This window comes from Entelurus aequoreus, linkage group LG17 (genome assembly GCF_033978785.1).
Source record: "Entelurus aequoreus isolate RoL-2023_Sb linkage group LG17, RoL_Eaeq_v1.1, whole genome shotgun sequence".
Lineage (NCBI taxonomy): Eukaryota > Metazoa > Chordata > Actinopteri > Syngnathiformes > Syngnathidae > Entelurus > Entelurus aequoreus.
In genome coordinates this window covers 12,144,935-12,164,012 of record NC_084747.1, presented here as the reverse complement: position 1 = coordinate 12,164,012, position 19,078 = coordinate 12,144,935, and the positions used below count along the sequence as shown (strand labels likewise).

The 19,078-nt window shown below is 39.7% G+C and overlaps 2 protein-coding genes across 3 annotated transcripts; one reads left to right on the top strand and one right to left on the bottom strand.

The window, feature by feature from the left end:
• The first annotated feature begins 1,774 nt into the window (after positions 1-1,774).
• Positions 1,775-4,448, top strand: LOC133632401 (zinc finger protein OZF-like). Its single transcript, XM_062024806.1, has 2 exons — positions 1,775-2,068; positions 2,759-4,448. Exons 1-2 carry the CDS (start codon positions 1,954-1,956, stop codon positions 3,976-3,978), a joined length of 1,335 nt encoding a protein of 444 aa, XP_061880790.1. The 5' UTR covers positions 1,775-1,953; the 3' UTR covers positions 3,979-4,448.
• On the bottom strand, positions 2,427-18,662 carry LOC133632387 (zinc finger protein OZF-like). 2 transcript variants are annotated; one of them, XM_062024786.1, is made up of 3 exons: positions 18,389-18,662; positions 18,069-18,299; positions 2,427-2,666 (listed from the first exon to the last, which is right to left on the bottom strand). In XM_062024786.1, the coding sequence occupies exons 1-3, from the start codon at positions 18,525-18,527 to the stop codon at positions 2,545-2,547; spliced, it is 492 nt and encodes a 163-aa protein (XP_061880770.1). In that variant the 5' UTR covers positions 18,528-18,662; the 3' UTR covers positions 2,427-2,544. The 2 variants fall into 2 exon arrangements, with proteins under 2 accessions (XP_061880770.1, XP_061880769.1); XM_062024785.1 differs by lacking the exon at positions 2,427-2,666 and adding an exon at positions 9,515-11,620.
• Positions 18,663-19,078: the final 416 nt, after the last annotated feature.

The window sequence follows — 19,078 nt, the reverse complement described above, 5'->3', positions numbered from 1 at the left end:
CGTACAAATGAAATAAAAACCTTTAGACATGAGAATAACTCAAATGTCAGCAGTTTATTGGGAAAACTTAAAAAGGTCCAAGCAAGGACATTCAACTCACCAAGTGCTACTAAACTGCCAAGAAAAAAAGACAAAAAATATGAATAGTTTCGAATGGATAATAGGAGACATATGTGAAAAAGTTAATTCAAATTGACAATATTAAAGTTAGCCCTACAGTACCAATCCCTGCGGTACCGCAATGGATGTACCATAGCCCAAATGTAGATATGCAATTATTAGGAAATGAAAGTTTAGGTCATTTCCAGATAGAACAATGGATTGAGTAAATGTACGAGTATGTCATAATATACCCACACAGCAGGAGACTCCTATACGGATCCGCCTTCAAGTTTTTGATGCATCTGTATATATACAGATGCATCAAAAACTATAGATAATAAAGTAGGAGCTGCAGCTGTTATCCCACAAGGAAACATAGTATTAAATAAAAGAATTAGCCACAATTTATCGTTTTTTTTTACGGGGGAATTGATCGCAATTTACAAGGCAGTTAATTGGATAGAGGAAAATAAAGCAAGGAAAGCAGTCGTGTGCTCGGACTCCAGCAGTGCATTGATGAGCATAAAACACATAGCATCAGAAGCAAGACAAGATTTAGTTAATGAAATAGTTCAGGAAATCTGCAGAATAAATCAAGTGGGAAATGTATAACATTTCTCTGGGTTCCTGCTCATGTAGGCGTTGTGGGGAATGGATTAGCAGATAGGTACGCAAATTAAGCAAGCACTAAAACAGAAGTAAACATGATTGATTGATTGATTGAAATTTTTATTAGTAGATTGCACAGTACAGTACATATTCCGTAAAATTGACCACTAAATGGTAACACCCCAATAAGTTTTTCAACTTGTTTAAGTCGGGGTCCACTTAAATTGATTCATGATACAGATATATACTATCAGATATACTATCATCATAATACAGTCATCACAAAAGATAATCATCAGAGTATATACAATGAATTATTTACATTATTTACAATCCGGGGTGTGGGGGGGGTTTAGGATTGGTTGGTATCTACACTTCAGTCATCAACAATTGCATCATCAGAGAAATGGATATTGAAACAGTGTAGGACTGACTTGGTAGGATATGTACAGCAAGTAGTGGACACAGAGAGGGAGATCGGAAAGAATAAGAAAAAGTATAAGAAAAAGTGTTTACATTTGATTATTTACATTTGATTATTTACAATCCGAAGAGGTATTATGTGGAAGGGGGAGGGTGTTAGTTTAGGGTTGACGTTGCCTGGAGGTGTTCTTTTAGTGTGGTTTTGAAGGAGGATAGAGATGCCCTTTCTTTTACACCTGTTGGGAGCGCATTCCATATTGATGAGTTAAGACCTTTGTTAGATCGGAATCTGGGTTTAACGTGGTTCGTGGAGCTCCCCCTGGTGTTGTGGTCATGGCAGATGCAGTTAAAGAAGTAGTTTGACATGTACTTCGGTATCAGGGAGGTGTAGCGGATTTTATAGACTAGGCGGAGATGAACCACAATAAAGAAGAATATAGTTCAGATAGAACACAATAAAAACTGATTTTAGGATTGCACTCAGAACGCGTAGGATACAAAGTATTTTATACACTTTAAAAAAGACTGGGTTAAGTAAAAGAATATAGAGTAGGGTTCCACCTCGGTCCACACTCCATACCAGAAGGTGGCGGTGATGCACACCAGAAGGTTGCTTGCCAACCGCCTTTAAACCAAAGAAGAAGAAGAAGAAGTAACATGGCGGACTTTACGGCTGTAGCTTCCGAAAGAAGTTGAACATTTACGATCTTACAGAGATATACGTTTTCAAAGATTCGTCTTTTCAAAATCTGTAAAACGGAAGTTGTGTTTGGAATGTTGGAGTGTTACCTGAAGTGAAGATTGAAGACGTGATAGAAGATGGACGACTACTGCTATGCTAAGATGGCGACGTCCGCTAAAAGAGAACATGAAAGAGAATCAGCGCCACCAACTTCCAGCAAATCACCAACGGAGATAAAGACTAAAGATGAAGGTGAGTGACTTGACGTTTTGTCATTTGAAAACTATTTGAATTTCAAGCCCTTAAAGTCGAAATTAGCCGACCTTGTTGAAGAATGTAAAGAAAGAGCCGCCATGATTGTTAGCTTGAAGAAGGCAGTGGAGTTCACATCAGAGGAGATGAAAGAATGCAAAAGTCAAATGAAGAAAGTGGAAGAGCAAAACAAGCGCTTGTGTAAAAAAAAAAATGATGTGAAAGAAGAGATTTTGGGGAAGAGTAAGAGATGTGAAGTGTGTGAAGAGAAGAACATCCTGATTCAATAAAGTAGTTTATCAAATATCACCATTATCATGTGACGTCACATACACGACTGTTCGATGTTTTTGATTGATTGATGGAAACTTTTATTAGTAGATTGCACAGTACAGTACATATTCCGTACAATTGACCACTAAATGGTAACACCCGAATACGTTTTTCAACTTGTTTTAAGTCGGGGTCCACGTAAATCAATTCATGGTAATGTCCTCAATACTTAACAAAATGTAACTAAAATGTTGAGTTAGGTTTGTAATAACCAAATATCCATGGAAACAGATGTTCTGCTTGTTGTGATTCTGGTTCCGTCCTTCTGCCAAGGCACTAAATGAATGGCCATGAAACACACATACAGTACATAGAAGAAAGTGTGTAAAGTGTGTTTGTGTTGTTTGTGTCCTGCAGACGTCCAGCAGCTGATTGGTCATCCAGAAGAAGTTTCCCCTCAGTTAGGGGGGAGCTCCACTTTGAAGCAGGAGACTCCACAACCACCCTGCATTAAAAAGGAAGAGGAGGAACTCTGCATCACTCAGGAGGGAGAGTGTCTTCTAGGACGAGAGGAAGCTGATTACACCAAATTTCCACTGAGTATTCTCTCTGTGAAGACTGAAGATGATGAAGAGAAACCACAACTAGACAACCTCTTAACTCCACTATCAGATAGTGAGGCTGAGGATGAGGTTGAAGTGACTTTGAGCGGCGATACAGACTGTGAAGGTGATATGAGGACTCACACTGACAACAAACACTCTGAATGTTCTAAAAAGAAGACCAGTACAACATGTTGGAGCTGCTCAATTTGTGCTAAAAACTTTTCAAAAAAGAGTGATTTGACTCAACACAAGAGATCTCACACGGGAGAAAATCAATTTAATTGTTCAGAATGTGGTAAAAGTTGTACTTCAAAGATCAGTTTGGCCAAACACATGAAAACTCACACTGCAGAGAAAAACTTCAAATGTTCAGTTTGTGGTAAAGGCTTTAATGGAAAGAGCCTTGTGACTCGACACATGAAAACGCACACTGGAGAGAAAACCTTTAAATGTTCAGTATGCTATAAAGGCTTTTCTCAAAAGACCCACGTGACGGAACACATGAAAACGCACACTGGAGAAAAAACATTTCATTGTTCAGTCTGTGGGAAAGACTTTTCTCGAAAGAGCCTGTTGACTCGACACATGAAGACGCACACCGGAGAAAAACCATTCAATTGTTCAGTTTGCGGCAAAGGCTTCTCTTTGAAGTTCTGTTTGACCAATCACATGAGAACTCACACTGGAGGGAAAACATTTAAATGTTCAGTTTGTGGTAAAGGCTTTCCTGGAGAGAGCCTTGTGACTCAACACTTGAAAACGCACACTGGGGAAATAGCGTTGAAATGTTCAGTGTGTGGGAAAGACTTTTCACAAAAGGCCCCTATGGGAGAGCAGATGAAAACACACACTGGAGGAAAAACACTTGATTGTTCAGTATGTGGCAACAGCTTTTATTTCCAGTTCAGTTTGGCCAAACTGCAGAAGTCACACAGGAGAAAAAACATGAACTGTTCAGTTTGTGGTGAAAGCTTTTCTGGAAAACAAAGTTTGACTCGACACATGAGAAAACACAGCGGAGAAAAAACCTAATTGTTCTTTATGTGGTAAAAGCTTTTTTTCCAGGTCAGGTTTTAATCAACACATAAACACATTGGAGAGGAAAATAAACATTTAGTTGTTCAGTATAGCTACAATGAAAGGTGCATTTTTTGTTATCGCATGAGGAATCTGGTATCATACACACAGTCTGACAATCTGTGTGTTTAAATGTGTTGCCATAGTATCCTTCTGAGTTAATCTCTCACAGCAAACTGAGCATTAAATGTTGTTGTTGTTTACTTAGAGTGATGCTAAGAACAGCAGCTACACTACTTTGATTGAGGAAAAACATGGAGGGTGTTTTCCTCGCCTCCTTTTTGGATTACAGAAGTGTACGTCAAAGATCATGAAATTGTGTTTGTGTTGTGACAATATCGTGTAGTTGTGTTGTACATACACGCAGAGTGTAAGTTACCGAGCAAATTGGTGTATGTGTAAATAAAGCTGTAGCCACTCATCAATCGCCAAATGCAGTCGCTGACCAAAGCATTGCATCACTCAGGAGTCGAGAAGTCGGCATTGCGCCAAAATATTTTTAAACAAAAGTTTGCTGTGGTGCGTCAGAGAAGCCTACATAAACACGCAAGGGGCGGGGCTGAGCCAAAGAGGACGCCCTGTGCTTCGCCCGTCAGGCGCAGAGAAGAGCAAACTGCCGTAACAAAGGCACATCAAAAGATACCGGTATGGCGGTATAGCCTCAAATATATATCGCTTTCTAAAATATACCAGTATTAACTATAATAGCGGTGTACCGCCCAGCCGTAGTTTAAATACAGGAATAAGAACTGTCATGTGACACAAATGTAAGATTAAGGAGACAATGTGGTGTACTCTTTTGGGACAGAATTAAAAAATATATCTTGGTAAATAACCTCCTGCTGCTTTAATTATAAAAAAAAATCAACAATTGGATAATAATCTTATGTAATGTGGATACTAATTAGTTAGATATTTTAAATTTCCCAGTATATAACATGACTCAGTCAGTACTAGTGTAAAAAAAAAAAAAAGGTTTTGCATGATGTACCACATTTGTTGTGTTGTAAATTTACATTTTAATTGAGGTTTTTTTTCCCCACAACAGATATAAATTGCACTATAAAAGGAAAAACTTATGTTTGAATTAAATACTTCTGTTAATGCAACTAAATAATAAAGTAGTTTTAGTAGGTGGATAACAAGGTCTTCCACCACACATTTAACAATGTACAGAGTGACATGGTGTTTCTCTCTCATCATACCTGATACCTTTTAATAGTAAATGATTCCACCACAGTAACTTGCTTTTTAGTCGTTCGTCACGACGAGTGGCCGTGCAAAGACTTTTCGGCTGTTGAGAGGGGCCACCTCGAGGGACGGTTCCTATTACTCTTAGGTCAGCGTGAGAAATATGAACACCACTTTTTACTTCATCTTTATTTAAATAACAAGACGATACATAACAAAACGAAAGGCAACAACACATCTTTCCAAGTGGCAACGCATAAAAGTTTATATTTGTTTAAATAAATGTTCAAAATGTCATAAAAAAACATGTTCAGTAGTTGCCAGACTCTCTTCCATCCTATTTGTATGACTTTTTCTTGCCATTGCCTCCAATTTTAAGTTTTACAGATCTTATACAAACCAATCAATATACTCTTCAATGAGTCCTGGGAAATCATCTTTGTACACATTTCTGATTCTCTCAAAGAATTTAGTGCTTCTATTGATCTATTTATGATAAATATATCTGCTGTCTCTCGTACTCTGTTTGTTCTCATCACCAGAAAATACAGGGGGATGATGTGAAATAATGAGAAATGAAACAGCCAAAAACTTTCATACCCTATTTTGATATACTGGCATGTGGCAATTTAAAAGATTTCAAACCAATTATTTCAATATTTTCGCATGAAAATCTAATCTGGCTGTGAGCAGGCTACTGTAAAAATACCTCCCTTTAGCAAAATGTAAAGGCATCATGAAATTATAAAAATCTGACAAGTTTATATTAATAATGAATTAAAAAAACATGTTTCTATATGTATATATACACTACAGTTCAAAAGTTTGGGGTCACCCAAACAATTTTGTGGAATAGCCTTCATTTCTAAGAACAAGAATAGACTGTCAAGTTTCAGATGAAAGTTCTCTTTTTCTGGCCATTTTGAGCGTTTAATTGACCCCACAAATGTGATGCTCCAGAAACTCAATCTGCTCAAAGGAAGGTCCGTTTTGTAGCTTCTGTAACGAGCTAAACTGTTTTCAGATGTGTGAACATGATTGCACAAGGGTTTTCTAATCATCAATTAGCCTTCTGAGCCAATGAGCAAACACATTGCATCATTAGAACACTGGAGTGATAGTTGCTGGAAATGGGCCTCTATACACCTATGTAGATATTGCACCAAAAACCAGACATTTGCAGCTAGAATAGTCATTTACCACATTAGCAATGTATAGAGTGTATTTCTTTAAAGTTAAGACTAGTTTAAAGTTATCTTCATTGAAAATAAGGACATTTCAATGTGACCCCAAACTTTTGAACGGTAGTGTATATATATACACTAGATCGCAACGTGGGTTTTTTGCTCTGCTACTTATAAAACCCCGACCCAAAATCAGGTCGTCTGCAGGTCATTTAGCGCTGGTCAGTGGACCCCTGCATTTGCGCGTTAGACTCTCTGCGGGCCCTTTTAAGGCAACACTTGCCGTGACCTTAAAAAGTTAAAATTCGAGGCCTGGGTACTGCATCAAAAACCGACATCAGTGTGTAAAGGATGTCACCACATTGGCTCAGGAATACTTCAGAAAACCACTGTCAGTAATTACAGTTCGACGCTACGTCTGTAAGTGCAAGTTAAAACTCTACTATGCAAAGCGAAAGCCATTTATCAACAACACCCAGAAACGCCCCGGCTTCGCTGGGCCCGAGCTCATCTAAGATGGACTGATGCAAAGTGGAAAAGTGTTCTGTGGTCTGACGAGTCCACATGTAGCCCTTGTTTACTCATAAATTATTTGAGCGGGGGTTCTTTCAAGTGTGTACTACATAGTTTCAATCTAAAGCTATTTTTATTAATTTGGGTCACTATGACACAATAGTCTAAAATCTACCAGACATAAAGACCTGAATTAAATTACCACCAGACACCAGGTAAAGTATGAAAAAATACCCCTCCCTTTAAGAAAGACAATGCAAACATGATACAAGTGCAAATTAGTATGTCATGTTTCACAGGAATGTACAGCAAACTCCACTGTTCAAACACAGAAACAACAGTATATTTATTATTCACCCAGAATAATTACTTGGAAATAACTGAACTGAAGCCGGCATTCAAAAACACGCTACTTTGCAGGCCTGTATCGATGCTCGTGTGCGGTGAGACCAAAAACTTTATCGGTCGCTTCACTCTTTGAGCAAAATAAAACAAAGAAAGGTACCTTGTGTCAGCGTGTTCATTCCACCAGATGACGTGTCCTGCCCAGCTCCGTGTCGTCCTCGTGGTCTCCCAGTTTTCAGCGTGACTTCAATGGCGGAGCAGGTGCACGGTACTTTCCGGTCCAAAACCTCTCCTCTCCGTCCGTCTTGTTGTCCAGTTCGGTAACGATCCACTGCAAGCTCCGTGATTCCGCGTTGTAACCTGCTCAGTGGCCTTGTGGTTAGAGTGTATGCCCTGAGATCGGTAGGTCGTGAGTTCAAACCCCGGCCGAGTAATACCAAAGACTATAAAAATGGGACCCATTACCTCCCTCAGTATTAAGGGTTGGAATTGGGGGTTATATCACCAAAATGATTCCCGAGCGTGGCCACCGCTGCTGCTCACAGCTCCCCTCACCTCCCAGGGGGTGGAACAAGGGGATGGGTCAAATGTGGGACTATCAGTGGTACTTTAACTTTAACTTTTAGCTTGCAGCTCAATCAGTCAAAGACCAAGGAGCTGGTCATTGACTTTGGATGAATATATTAACGTGGACCCCGACTTAAACAAGTTGAAAAACTTATTGGGGTGTTACCATTTAGTGGTCAATTGTACGGAATATGTACTGTACTGTGCAATCTACTAATAAAAGTCTCAATCAATCAATTGGGAGGTCGAGTCCAAGGTCACAACCTATTGTGATCGAAGGAGTCGAGGTACAGACCGTGGACTCATTCAAGTACCTCGGGGTGTGGGTGGACAACAAGGTGGACTGGACTTTTAACAAGGACCACTTGTACAGGAAAGGACAGAGCAGGCTGTACTTCCTGAGGAGGCTGCGCTTCTTCAACATTTGCAAAAAAAAACTCTTGTGGATGTACTACCAGTCTGTGGTTGCCAGTGTTCTGTTCTACATGGTAGTGTGCTGGGGGGGGGGGGGGTGGGGGGGTGGGGGGGGCTAATACACCGAACCCACCAACACAGATGTCCAGAATACTGTGGAATTTTGAGATGAAAACAGAGCTTTTTGTATTGGATTCAATGGGGTCCGAATACTTCCGTTTCAACGATTGACGTCACGCGCATACGTCATCATACATAGACGTTTTCAACAGGAAGTTTAGCGGGAAATTTAAAATTGCACTTTATAAGTTAACCCGGCCGTATTGGCATGTGTTGCAATGTTAAGATTTCATCATTGATATATAAACTATCAGACTGTGTGGTCGGTAGTAGTGGCTTTCAGTAGGCCTTTAAGCGAGGTTGTTTTTCTACAAACTCAATAAGCTGGTAATAAGCGGCAAACGCACAGTCCACTGTCTTTTAACACTAATCACACACTCACAATGGATTCTCTTTGCGACAAACCATGGCACAAAAACTTGACTGAAAGTTCTAAAACAAAGAACTTTAGCTATCGCTGTGTCTCGAGCATCACTCTTTTTTTCTCTTCTCTTCCTACACAAGGTCTCACGTCCCCTTCAAGGACCGGGAAATAATTGAAAAAAAACATTTCTCCACAAATACCATATTGTAAATAAAACAAATATGTATTTCAATTTTTTTTCCCTTGTAGCTATGTTTTTAACCATTTTTAATGAAATATTTGTCAAAGTATCAATAAATTAAATAAAATGAATTATCTCTTATAACAATCACGTCCCCTTCAAGGACCGGGAAATAATTGAAAAAAAACCCCCACTTTTCCACAAACACCATATTGTAAATAAAACAAATATGTATTTTACATTTTTTTCCTTGTAACTAGGTTTTTAACCATTTTTAATGAACTATTTGTCAAAGTATCAATAAATACAATAAAATGAATTATCTTTTTAACTTTTGTAACAATGTATCTAATATTACACACATGGATTATTATCCGGGTTACCCACATTTCATTTTGTTTTTGGAAACTGTGGACGTCGTGTCCCCCGGACCAAAGAGGAAAAGAACCATCCGGATTGTTCTAGGCGCAAAGTTGAAAAGACAGCATGTGTGATGGTATGGGGGTGTATTAGTGCCCAAGACATGGGTAACTTACACATCTGAGAAGACACCATTAATGCTGAAAGGTACATACAGGTTTTGGAGCAACATATGTTGCCATCCAAGCAACGTTATCAGGGACGCCCCTGCTTATTTCAGCAAGACAATGCCAAGCCACGTGTTACAACAGCGTGGCTTCGTAGTAAAAGAGTGTGGGTAGTAGACTGGCCTGCCTGTAGTCCAGACTTGTCTCCCATTGAAAATGTGTGGCACATTATGAAGCCTAAAATACGAAAACAGACTGTTGAACAACTTAAGTTGTACATCAAGCAAAAATGGGAAAGAATTCCACCTAAAAAGCTTAAAAAATGTGTCTCCTCAGTTCCCAAACGTTTACAGAGTGTTGTTAAAAGGAAAGGCCATGTAACACCGTGGTAAAAATGCCCCTGTGCCAACTTTTTTGCAACGTGTTGCTGCCCTTAAATTCTGAATTAATTATTTCCAAAAAAAAAAAAAGTTTCTCAGTTCGAACATTAAATATCATGTCTTTGCAGTCAATTGAATAGAAGTGGAAAATGATTTGCTAATCAGTGTATTCTGTTTTTATTCACGAATTACACAACGTGCCAACTTCACTGGTTTTGTACTTTCTATTAACAATGGCAAACAACTTTACACTAACAGGAAACTAAAGTGTATATAATTTTAAATAGATACTCGCATTGTCATCACATGACTAAATTACATTATGAGCACTGTATGGTTTTTTATGATTATTTCTTCAGTTTAAGAGCACACAAGCTCTGAGTCTGTCTGAGTAACGCAAAAATATTCTTTAGTAAATTATTGCATAGTGTTCAAATGTGAGACAAGAATATGTTGATTGACAGTCTCCCTTCAATAATTATTTCTATAGTTAAGTAAGTCCACTTACACTTACAAAATTCTTAATTAGGGTTTTTTTTTTCCAAAATCGTGCAGCCTAAATGTTCGACAATTGTCTTCTTCTGTGTGTCTTTTCATGTGATGAGTCAAATTGCTGTTGCGAGTAAAACTTTTAGCACAAACAGAACAACTAAATGTTTTTTGTCCCGTATGTTTCATTAGGTGTCGAGTCAAACCCGATCTGGAGAAAAAGATTTTACTACAAACTGAGCAATTAAACGTTATTTCTTTTGTGTGTCGTCTTGTGTGCTCCATCAAATTGCCCTTGCGAGAAAAGGTTTTATCACAAACTGAACAACTGAAGGGCTTTTGTCCAGTGTGTTTCATCATGTGTTCAGTCAAACATGACCTGGAAGAACAGCGTTTACTACAAACTGAGCAATTAAAGGATTTATTTCCCGTGTGTGTGCTCATGTCCGCGTGTGTTCTCATGTGTTGCGTCAAATACCTATTTTGAGAGAAGTTTTTCCCACAAACCGAACAACTAAATGTTTTTTGTCCATTGTGTGTCATTGCGTGTTGCGTCAAACCTGATCTGGAAAAAAAGTTTTTACTACAAACTGTGCAAATAAATGTTTTTTCTTTTGAGTGTCTTCTTATGTGTTCTGTCAAATTGCTCTTTTGAGAAAAGCATTTCCCACATACCGAGCAGTTGAATGGTTTTTCTCCTGTGTGTCTTCTCATGTGTTGAGTCAAATGGCACTTTTTAATAAAGCTTTGTCCACAAACTGAACAATTAAATGTTTTTTCTCCTGTGTGCTTCCTCATGTGTTGAGTCAAATTGCGGTTGTGAGTAAAGTTTTTACTACAAACGGAACAATTAAACGTATTTTCTCCTGTGTGTGTTCTCATGTGTTGAGTTAAATTGCTCTGTTTTTCAACGCTTTTAGCAAAAACTGAGCAGGTCAAACATTCTTTACCTCTCTTCTTTTTAGAGCATTCAGAGTGTTTGTTGTCAGTGTGAATCCTCATATCACCTTCACAGTCTGTATCGCTGCTCAAAGGTACTTCAACCTCGTCTTCAGCTTCACTATCTGATAGTGGAGCTAAGAGGTTGTCTAGTTGTGGTTTCTCTTCATCATCTTCAGTCTTCACGGAGACAACAGTCAGTGGCAACTTGGTGAGATTATTTTCCTGCGGTCCTAGAAGACACTCTCCCTCCTGAGTGATCCAGACTTCCTCCTCTTCCTTTTTAATGTGGGGTGGTTTTGGGGTCTCCTGCTTCATAGTGGAGCTCGCCCCAGAAGATTGAGGGGGAAGTTCTTCTGGATGACCAATCAGCTGCTGGACGTCTACGGGACACAATTAACACAAACTTAAGCTCAGACATGATCCATGAGATGTTTCTCCTTGAACTCGCTACCCACTTTCTTCTTATGTACTGTATGTGTGTGTAGTGTTTCACGGCCATTCATTTAGTGCCTTGCTAAAATGACTTAGACTTAGACTTCCTTTTTATTGTCATTCAAATTGAACTTTACAGCACAGATAAGAACAAAATTTTGTTACATAAACTCATGGTAGTGCATGATAAAAAAAAGCAATAAGGTGCATATATAAATAAATTAATATATATAAATAATATATATATAAAATAAATTAATATATATAAATAAATAGATTACTGTACAGATAAATATATTGCACTTTTTCACATGCGTCCACGTTTATGGATGTATGTTATATTGTCTTTTTTATTCCAGCGAGTTAATCCATTTTGGGGGGAGTTGAGGGGGATAATTTAATTATGATGCGTTCAAGAGTCTTACGGCTTGAGGGAAGACGCTGTTACAGAACCTGGAGGTTCTGCTTCGGAGGCTGCGGAACCGCTTCGTAGAGTCCAGCAGTGAAAACAGTCCTTGGTGGGGGTGGGAGGAGTCTTTGCAGATTTTCTGAGCCCTGGTCAGGCAGCGGCTTTTTGCCATCTCCTGGATAGGAGGAAGAGGAGTCCTGATAATCTTTTCCGGCGTCCTCACCACTCTCTGGAGAGACTTCCAGTCTGAGGCACTGCAGGCTCCAGTCCAGACAGAGATGCAGTTGGTCAGCAGGCTCTCTATAGTGCCTCTGTAGAATGTGTTGAGAATGGGGGGAGGGAGCTGTGCTCTTTTCATCCGACGCAAAAAGTGCATGCGCTGCTGAGCTCTTTTTACAAGAGCTCCGGTGTGTAGTGACCAGGTCATATTGTCAGTTATCTGCAACCCCAGGAACTTGGTGCTGCTTACCATCTCCACTGCTGTGCCGTTGATGTAGAGTGGAGCGTGGCTGGACTGGTGCTTCCTGAAGTCAACAATGATCTCCTTGGTGTTGTTGACATTCAGGACCAGGTTGTTGGTTCTGCACCAGTCAACCAGATGTTTCACCTCCTCCCTGTAGTCCATGTCATTGTTGTCACGGATGAGGCCCACTACTGTCGTGTACTTCACAATGTGGTTAGTAGTGGACCTGACGCAGCACTCATGAGTCATCAATGTGAACAGCAGCGGACTAAGGACGCAGCCCTGGGGGGAGCCGGTGCTCAGGGAGATGGCACTGAAGGTGTTGTTGCCCACTATCACAGACTGGGGTCTGTCTGTGAGGAAGTCAAGCAGCCAGTTGCAAAGGGGGGTACTGAATCCAAGGGGGGCCAGTTTGCTCACCAAGTGCTGCGGGATGATGGTGTTGAATGCCGAGCTGAAGTCCAGGAACAACATCCGCACGTGTGTGTTCTTTCCTTCCAGTTTAAAATGACGGATCAATGTTTACATAACTTTGCTTAGACTTGGACAAGTGTAGCTAGAATAACAGAAAATAGAAAAAACATCTGTACATACTAGCAATGAGAAGATATATTGATATGGCAATATATCACACTACTTTTTTAAACAATATACGGTAATTTTCGGTCTATAATCCGCTACATTTTCCCCCAGACTTTGAACCCTGCTCTTTATAAAACGCTGCGCCTAATTGATAGATTTTTTTCCGGGTTTACAAGCCTCAGATGCCACCAATAAATTTAGCCAAATCACATCAGACCAATGAAATCGTTCACACAAATTCAAACGCACTGCAACCACCTTTATGTTGGAGAAGATGTACTGTAAGTGACGAAATGCTCACGACTTGCCGAAAGTGATCGACATGGCCATCGAAAAAGGAAACGGTCACTGCACAGAACGGAAATCTACCACCACCAACGGGCTCAGAAACCCTCCAGCAACTTTTAATATATATAATCTACACTACCGTTCAAAAGTTTGGGGTCACCCAAACAATTTTGTGGAATAGCCTTCATTTCTAAGAACAAGAATAGACTGTCGAGTTTCAGATGAAAGTTCTCTTTTTCTGGCCATTTTGAGCGTTTAATTGACCCCACAAATGTGATGCTCCAGAAACTCAAACTGCTCAAAAGAAGGTCAGTTTTGTAGCTTCTGTAACGAGCTAAACTGTTTTCAGATGTGTGAACATGATTGCCCAAGGGTTTTCTAATCATCAATTAGCCTTCTGAGCCAATGGGCAAACACATTGTACCATTAGAACACTGGAGTGATAGTTGCTGGAAATGGGCCTCTATACACCTATGTAAATATTGCACCAAAAACCAGACATTTGCAGCTAGAATAGTCATTTACCACATTAGCAATGTATAGAGTGTATTTCTTTAAAGTTAAGACTAGTTTAAAGTTATCTTCATTGAAAAGTACAGTGCTTTTCCTTCAAAAATAAGGAAATTTCAATGTGACCCCAAACTTTTGAACGGTAGTGTATATACAATGTAGTAACAGACATGTTCATAACAATATGTAATATGTTCAATATTTAACATATATTGATCATTTTGATCATTTGCGGGACTGATTTCCTTAGCGCATTGATTTCTGTTTCCTTCGCAGCACACTTCTGACTTGGGGGCGGTATAGCTCGGTTGGTAGAGCGGCCGTGCCAGCAACTTGAGGGTTGCAGGTTCGATCCCCGCTTCCGCCATCCTAGTCACTGCCGTTGTGTCCTTGGGCAAGACACTTTACCCACCTGCTCCCAGTGCCACCCACACTGGTTTAAATGTAACTTAGATATTGGGTTTCACAATGTAAAGCGCTTTGAGTCACTTGAGAAAAAGCGCTATATAAATGTAATTCACTTCACACTTCACTTCACTTCTGGCAACAATGTGTGTTCCTACTTCTGGAATCAAACTAAGACAACTATTTTGGGACAAATGAGGAGTCACCACCTTATCTTTTTAAAGCTAAATATACTGCTGCTTACAGAAGCGAGCACGAAGAAAAAGTGAGACGTTGGAGCAGACGGAAGCCGAGAGAGTGAATTGAAAGTGAATCGAAGCTGCAAAATATGGAACTTGGAGACAAACTATTTCGACATAAATGGCGTGCTTACCCAAAATCAACAGGAAACAACCCAGACCAGACAACAACTGTCCAGCGAGCGTCTTTTGTCAAAGCGTTCTGGGCGGCATTTTGCCTTTCTCGAAGAAAAATGCCCTATACTTACGTTGTTTTAGGTTGTGTGAACCGTTTAAATCTCGAAAAAGATAAAAGTTTCTTCAGAAATCCTAAAGAAGTAATCAAGAAAGACAAAAGTGTGCAAGATTTTACGAAAAACGACAAGTGGCACGCACTTCAGATCGAAGAACGCACGTGTTTGCAATGAGCACATCGTTAAAGGTTTGTTTGATATACTTTTAACAGCTGTCAGTAAAAACATGCACACAAGGGAATTGATGTGTGCGATTTTATTGCTTCGTGTTGTCAGCAATGTCAGTTTGAGAACGGGCGGTGACCAAACATTACAATGTTTGTAAATTCTATTACAGTTTGAAAATTAAAATGAATTTTCATACAAAACAATTCAAGACATTTACTTTACAATTATCTAAAGTGTGTATACTAGGGTTGTACAATACACCAGTACTAATGAATAAAAAAAAGGTACTATATTGCCTTTGAAAAATAACGATACCTTTAATTTTCATGCTCATGCTGGATCGCAGGAGTGATGCTACAGTTAAAATTAACCAAGTCGACAAACACACGGAGCTCATACTAGCGGAAACAGTGTGGCCACATGAGAGGGAGAATGGCAGAAGTAGTCTACTTGTTAATAAAGTGAGTGTGGGAAGCGCAATATGGAGGTATTTTGGTGTAAAAACTAACAACAAAGGTGAAGTTATAAACACGGAAGCATGCCAAAGGCGCCTCGCCAAACTTAGGTAAACATTTAAAGGTACGTGTTATGCAAAAATATATTTTCTTACATATTGTTACATGTTTTTGTGTATTTGGGTTCTGCATAAGTCCCGAAAAAAGTTAGTCCAAACCTGGAGGCATTGCGGAGATATTTATCAAAAACAATCTTGCCTTCCTTCATACTTCCTCGGAACGAGCCGAAATGGCGCCAATTGTGACATTTTTCCCATTGGTGACATCAGCATTTACCCACAGTGCTTTGCACGGGTCTGCCATTGTAGTCCGCACTGTAGTCAATAAGCTCCTTCTTATTCTTTATCCAGCAGAATTGCTCACACATGCACATGCATCCTCCGCTGTTTTTAATATAAAGTAGCGTATAGTTCCAACTTATAACCGTCAGTAGACTCACTATGGACACGCTAAAAACTACTCAAAACATCTTCGTATTTCGGAAAGATTTGTTCATTCCAGCAATTGGGGGAAGAAAGTGAAACTAATTAATGAAATATGCTCATAACCTGCAACTCAAGATATTTTACGCCTTCTTTTGATATTATTTTGATGATTATGGCTTGCAGCTGGACCTCCAGTTGAAGTCTCAGAAAATTTGGGGGTTTCAAAAACCGTAAGATGAGCATCAAAACTATAACAAATAAAGACTTGACATATTTCACTTTGATTTTTATGAGTTTTATCACATATCTGTTTCACATTTGAAGCGGAATTGCTGTCATTGTCACTTATATTGTTATTTATATGTAAATCACTTTGTTTTTTACATGTACAGTTATAATAATGTACAATAAAATGTTTTACAACTTTTATGGGTGTCTGAAATGGCCTAATTAGATTTACACTGTTTTTAGGGAGAAATTGTTTTGGTTTTTGCACGATTCGGTTTTCAACAAATCTTATGGAATGGATCACTAAGGTAAACCGAGCTACTTATGTGATTAGTCCGAAGTTATCCAGACAGAAGTGTCCATGGATGAAGAATGAGTTTCTCATAAAACCGCACAATGAGATGTTGACTTTTTGCTATTTAAAAAAAGCTCTCCTATTAACAATAGATATTTAAAGTGCCTAACATTCAATGATCCAAAATACATTTTCAAACAAATAAAACAATTCAAATGATGTAAATTTGCTAAGGTAATTTTATTTTACTATATGAGCTGTGACAATCACACGCTAATCATTGACAGTAAGAATGTTTTTATTTGCTTTGTTACAACAGATACTACTCAGTAGGACGACTACTGCTATGCTCAGTGGCCTTGTGGTTAGAGCAGTGTTTTTCAACCTTTTTTGAGCCAAGGCACATTTTTTTGCGTTGAAAAAATGCGGAGGCACACCACCAGCAGAAATCATAAAAAAACAAAACTCAGTTGACAGTAAAAAGTCGTTGTCGCAATTGTTGGATATGACTTTAAACCATAACCAAGCATGCATCAATATAGCTCTTGTCTCAAAGTAGGTGTAATGTCACCACCTGTCACATCACGCCGTGACTTATTTGGACTTTTTTGCTGTTTTCCTGTGTGTAGTGTTTTAGTTCTTGTATTGCGCTCCTATTTTGGTGGCTTTTTCTCTTTTTTTGGTATTTTCCTGCAGCAGTTTCATGTCTTCCTTTGAGCGATATTTCCCGCATCTACTTTGTTTTAGCAATCAAGAATATTTCACTTGTTTTTATCCTTCTTTGTGTGGACATTGTTGATTGTCATGTCATGTTTGGGTCTACATTGTGGACGCCGTCTTTGCTCCACAGTAAGTCTTTGCTGTCGTCCAGCATTCTGTTTTTGTTTACTTTGTAGCCAGTTTCGTTCTGCATAGCCTTCCCTAAGTTTCACTGCCTTTTCTTAGGGGCACTCACCTTTTGTTTATTTTTGGTTTAAGCATTAGATAACTTTTTACCTTCACACTGCCTCCCGCTGTTTCCGACATCTACAAAGCAATTGGCTACCGGCTGATATGGAAGAGTATTACACGGTTACTCTGCCGAGCTCTAGACAGCACCGACACTCAACAACAACACATAATTTGCAGACTATAATTACTGGTTTGCAAAAAATATTTTTAACCCAAATAGGTGAAATTAGATAATCTCCCACGGCACACCAAACTGTGCCGCGGCACAGTGGTTGAAAAACACTGGGTTAGAGTGTCCGCCCTGATATCGGTAGGTTGTGAGTTCGAACCCCGGCCGAGTCATACCAAAGACTATAAACATGGGACCCATTACCTCCCTGCTGGTTGGAATTGGGGGTTAAATCACCAAAAATGATTCCCGGGCACGGCCACCGCTGCTGCCCACTGCTCCCCTCACCTCCCAGGGGCTGAACAAGGGGATGGGTCAAATGCAGAGGACACATTTCACCACACCTAGTGTGTGTGTGACAATCATTGGTACTTTAACTTTACTTTAATAACACCAAAATTCAAAACGATTTAAATTTCCTTTGGTGACTTTCTTTGACTTTATGAGCTGTGACACTTGTGGAGAACTTCCCAATCAAAAGTTGACAGTAATCATATTATTCTTGTTCTTTATTACCTCCAATCCTCTGCACGTTGATGTAGACATGTGGTCCAGTCTTCTCTTCACACACTGCACATCTCTCAGTCTTCACCAAAATCTCTTCTTTCACATCATTATTTTCTTTACACAGGAGGTTGTTTTGCTCTTCCACTTTCTTCATTTGACTTCTGCATTCTCTCATCTCCTCTGATGTGAACTCCACTGCCTTCTTCAAGCTAACAATCATGGCGGCTCTTTCTTTACATTCTTCAAGAAAATCCTCAGATGTATCATCAACACTCTTTTCGGTGCTTATGATTGCTTCCAAAATGACACTGTTGGGAAATTCCACTCACTCATCTTCATTTTGCAGTTTTCGTCTTTATCTCCGTTGGTGATTTGCTGGAAGTTGGTGGCCATCTTAGCATAGCAGTAGTCGTCTACGTTCTTCACTTCGATAACACTCCGTCGCTCCAGACTCAACTTCCATGTCATAGGCTTTAGAAAAGGGAATATTTGATGTATTTATTGATGTATATATATATATATTTGCCGTGAATCCATTTAGCTGTTTTGTCGTAAATTTGAAACATCCTGGAAAGTCGAAGCCACCCAGTCAGCCATCTTGGTCTTTTCTCTTTGTCCTGCCCATGCGTTTGCGCATGCGCCAGAGGTCAGACACTTCCGGTCGACATAGACAACATATCCTGAAGGAGTTTACAAAAGTAGAGCTAAGGAAGCACGGTGGCAGAGGGGTTAGTGCGTCTGCCTCACAATACGAAGGTCCTGAGTAGTCGTGAGTTCAATCCCGGGCTCGGGATCTTTCTGTGTGGAGTTTGCATGTCCTCCCCGTGACTGCGTGGGTTCCCTCCGGGTACTCCGGCTTCCTCCCACCTCCAAAGACACGCACCTGGGGATAGGTTGATTGGCAACACTAAATTGGCCCTAGTGTGTGAATGTGAGTGTGAATGTTGTCTGTCTATCTGTGTTGGCCCTGCGATGAGGTGGCGACTTGTCCAGGGTGTACCCCGCCTTCCGCCCGATTG

Bases quoted from the DNA above. Each gene is read 5' to 3' on its own strand.
- LOC133632401 (XM_062024806.1), top strand. From the start codon at position 1,954: ATGGACGACTACTGCTATGCTAAGATGGCGACGTCCGCTAAAAGAGAA. The intron at 2,069-2,758 runs GTGAGTGACTTG...TGTGTCCTGCAG, and splicing joins GATAAAGACTAAAGATGAAG to ACGTCCAGCAGCTGATTGGT.
- LOC133632387 (XM_062024785.1), bottom strand. From the start codon at position 18,527: ATGACATGGAAGTTGAGTCTGGAGCGACGGAGTGTTATCGAAGTGAAG. The intron at 18,300-18,388 runs GTGAGTGGAATT...ATTTTCTTGAAG, and splicing joins AAACTGCAAAATGAAGATGA to AATGTAAAGAAAGAGCCGCC. The intron at 11,621-18,068 runs GTAATAAAGAAC...TGTGTCCCGTAG, and splicing joins CAACGTGCAGAGGATTGGAG to ACGTCCAGCAGCTGATTGGT.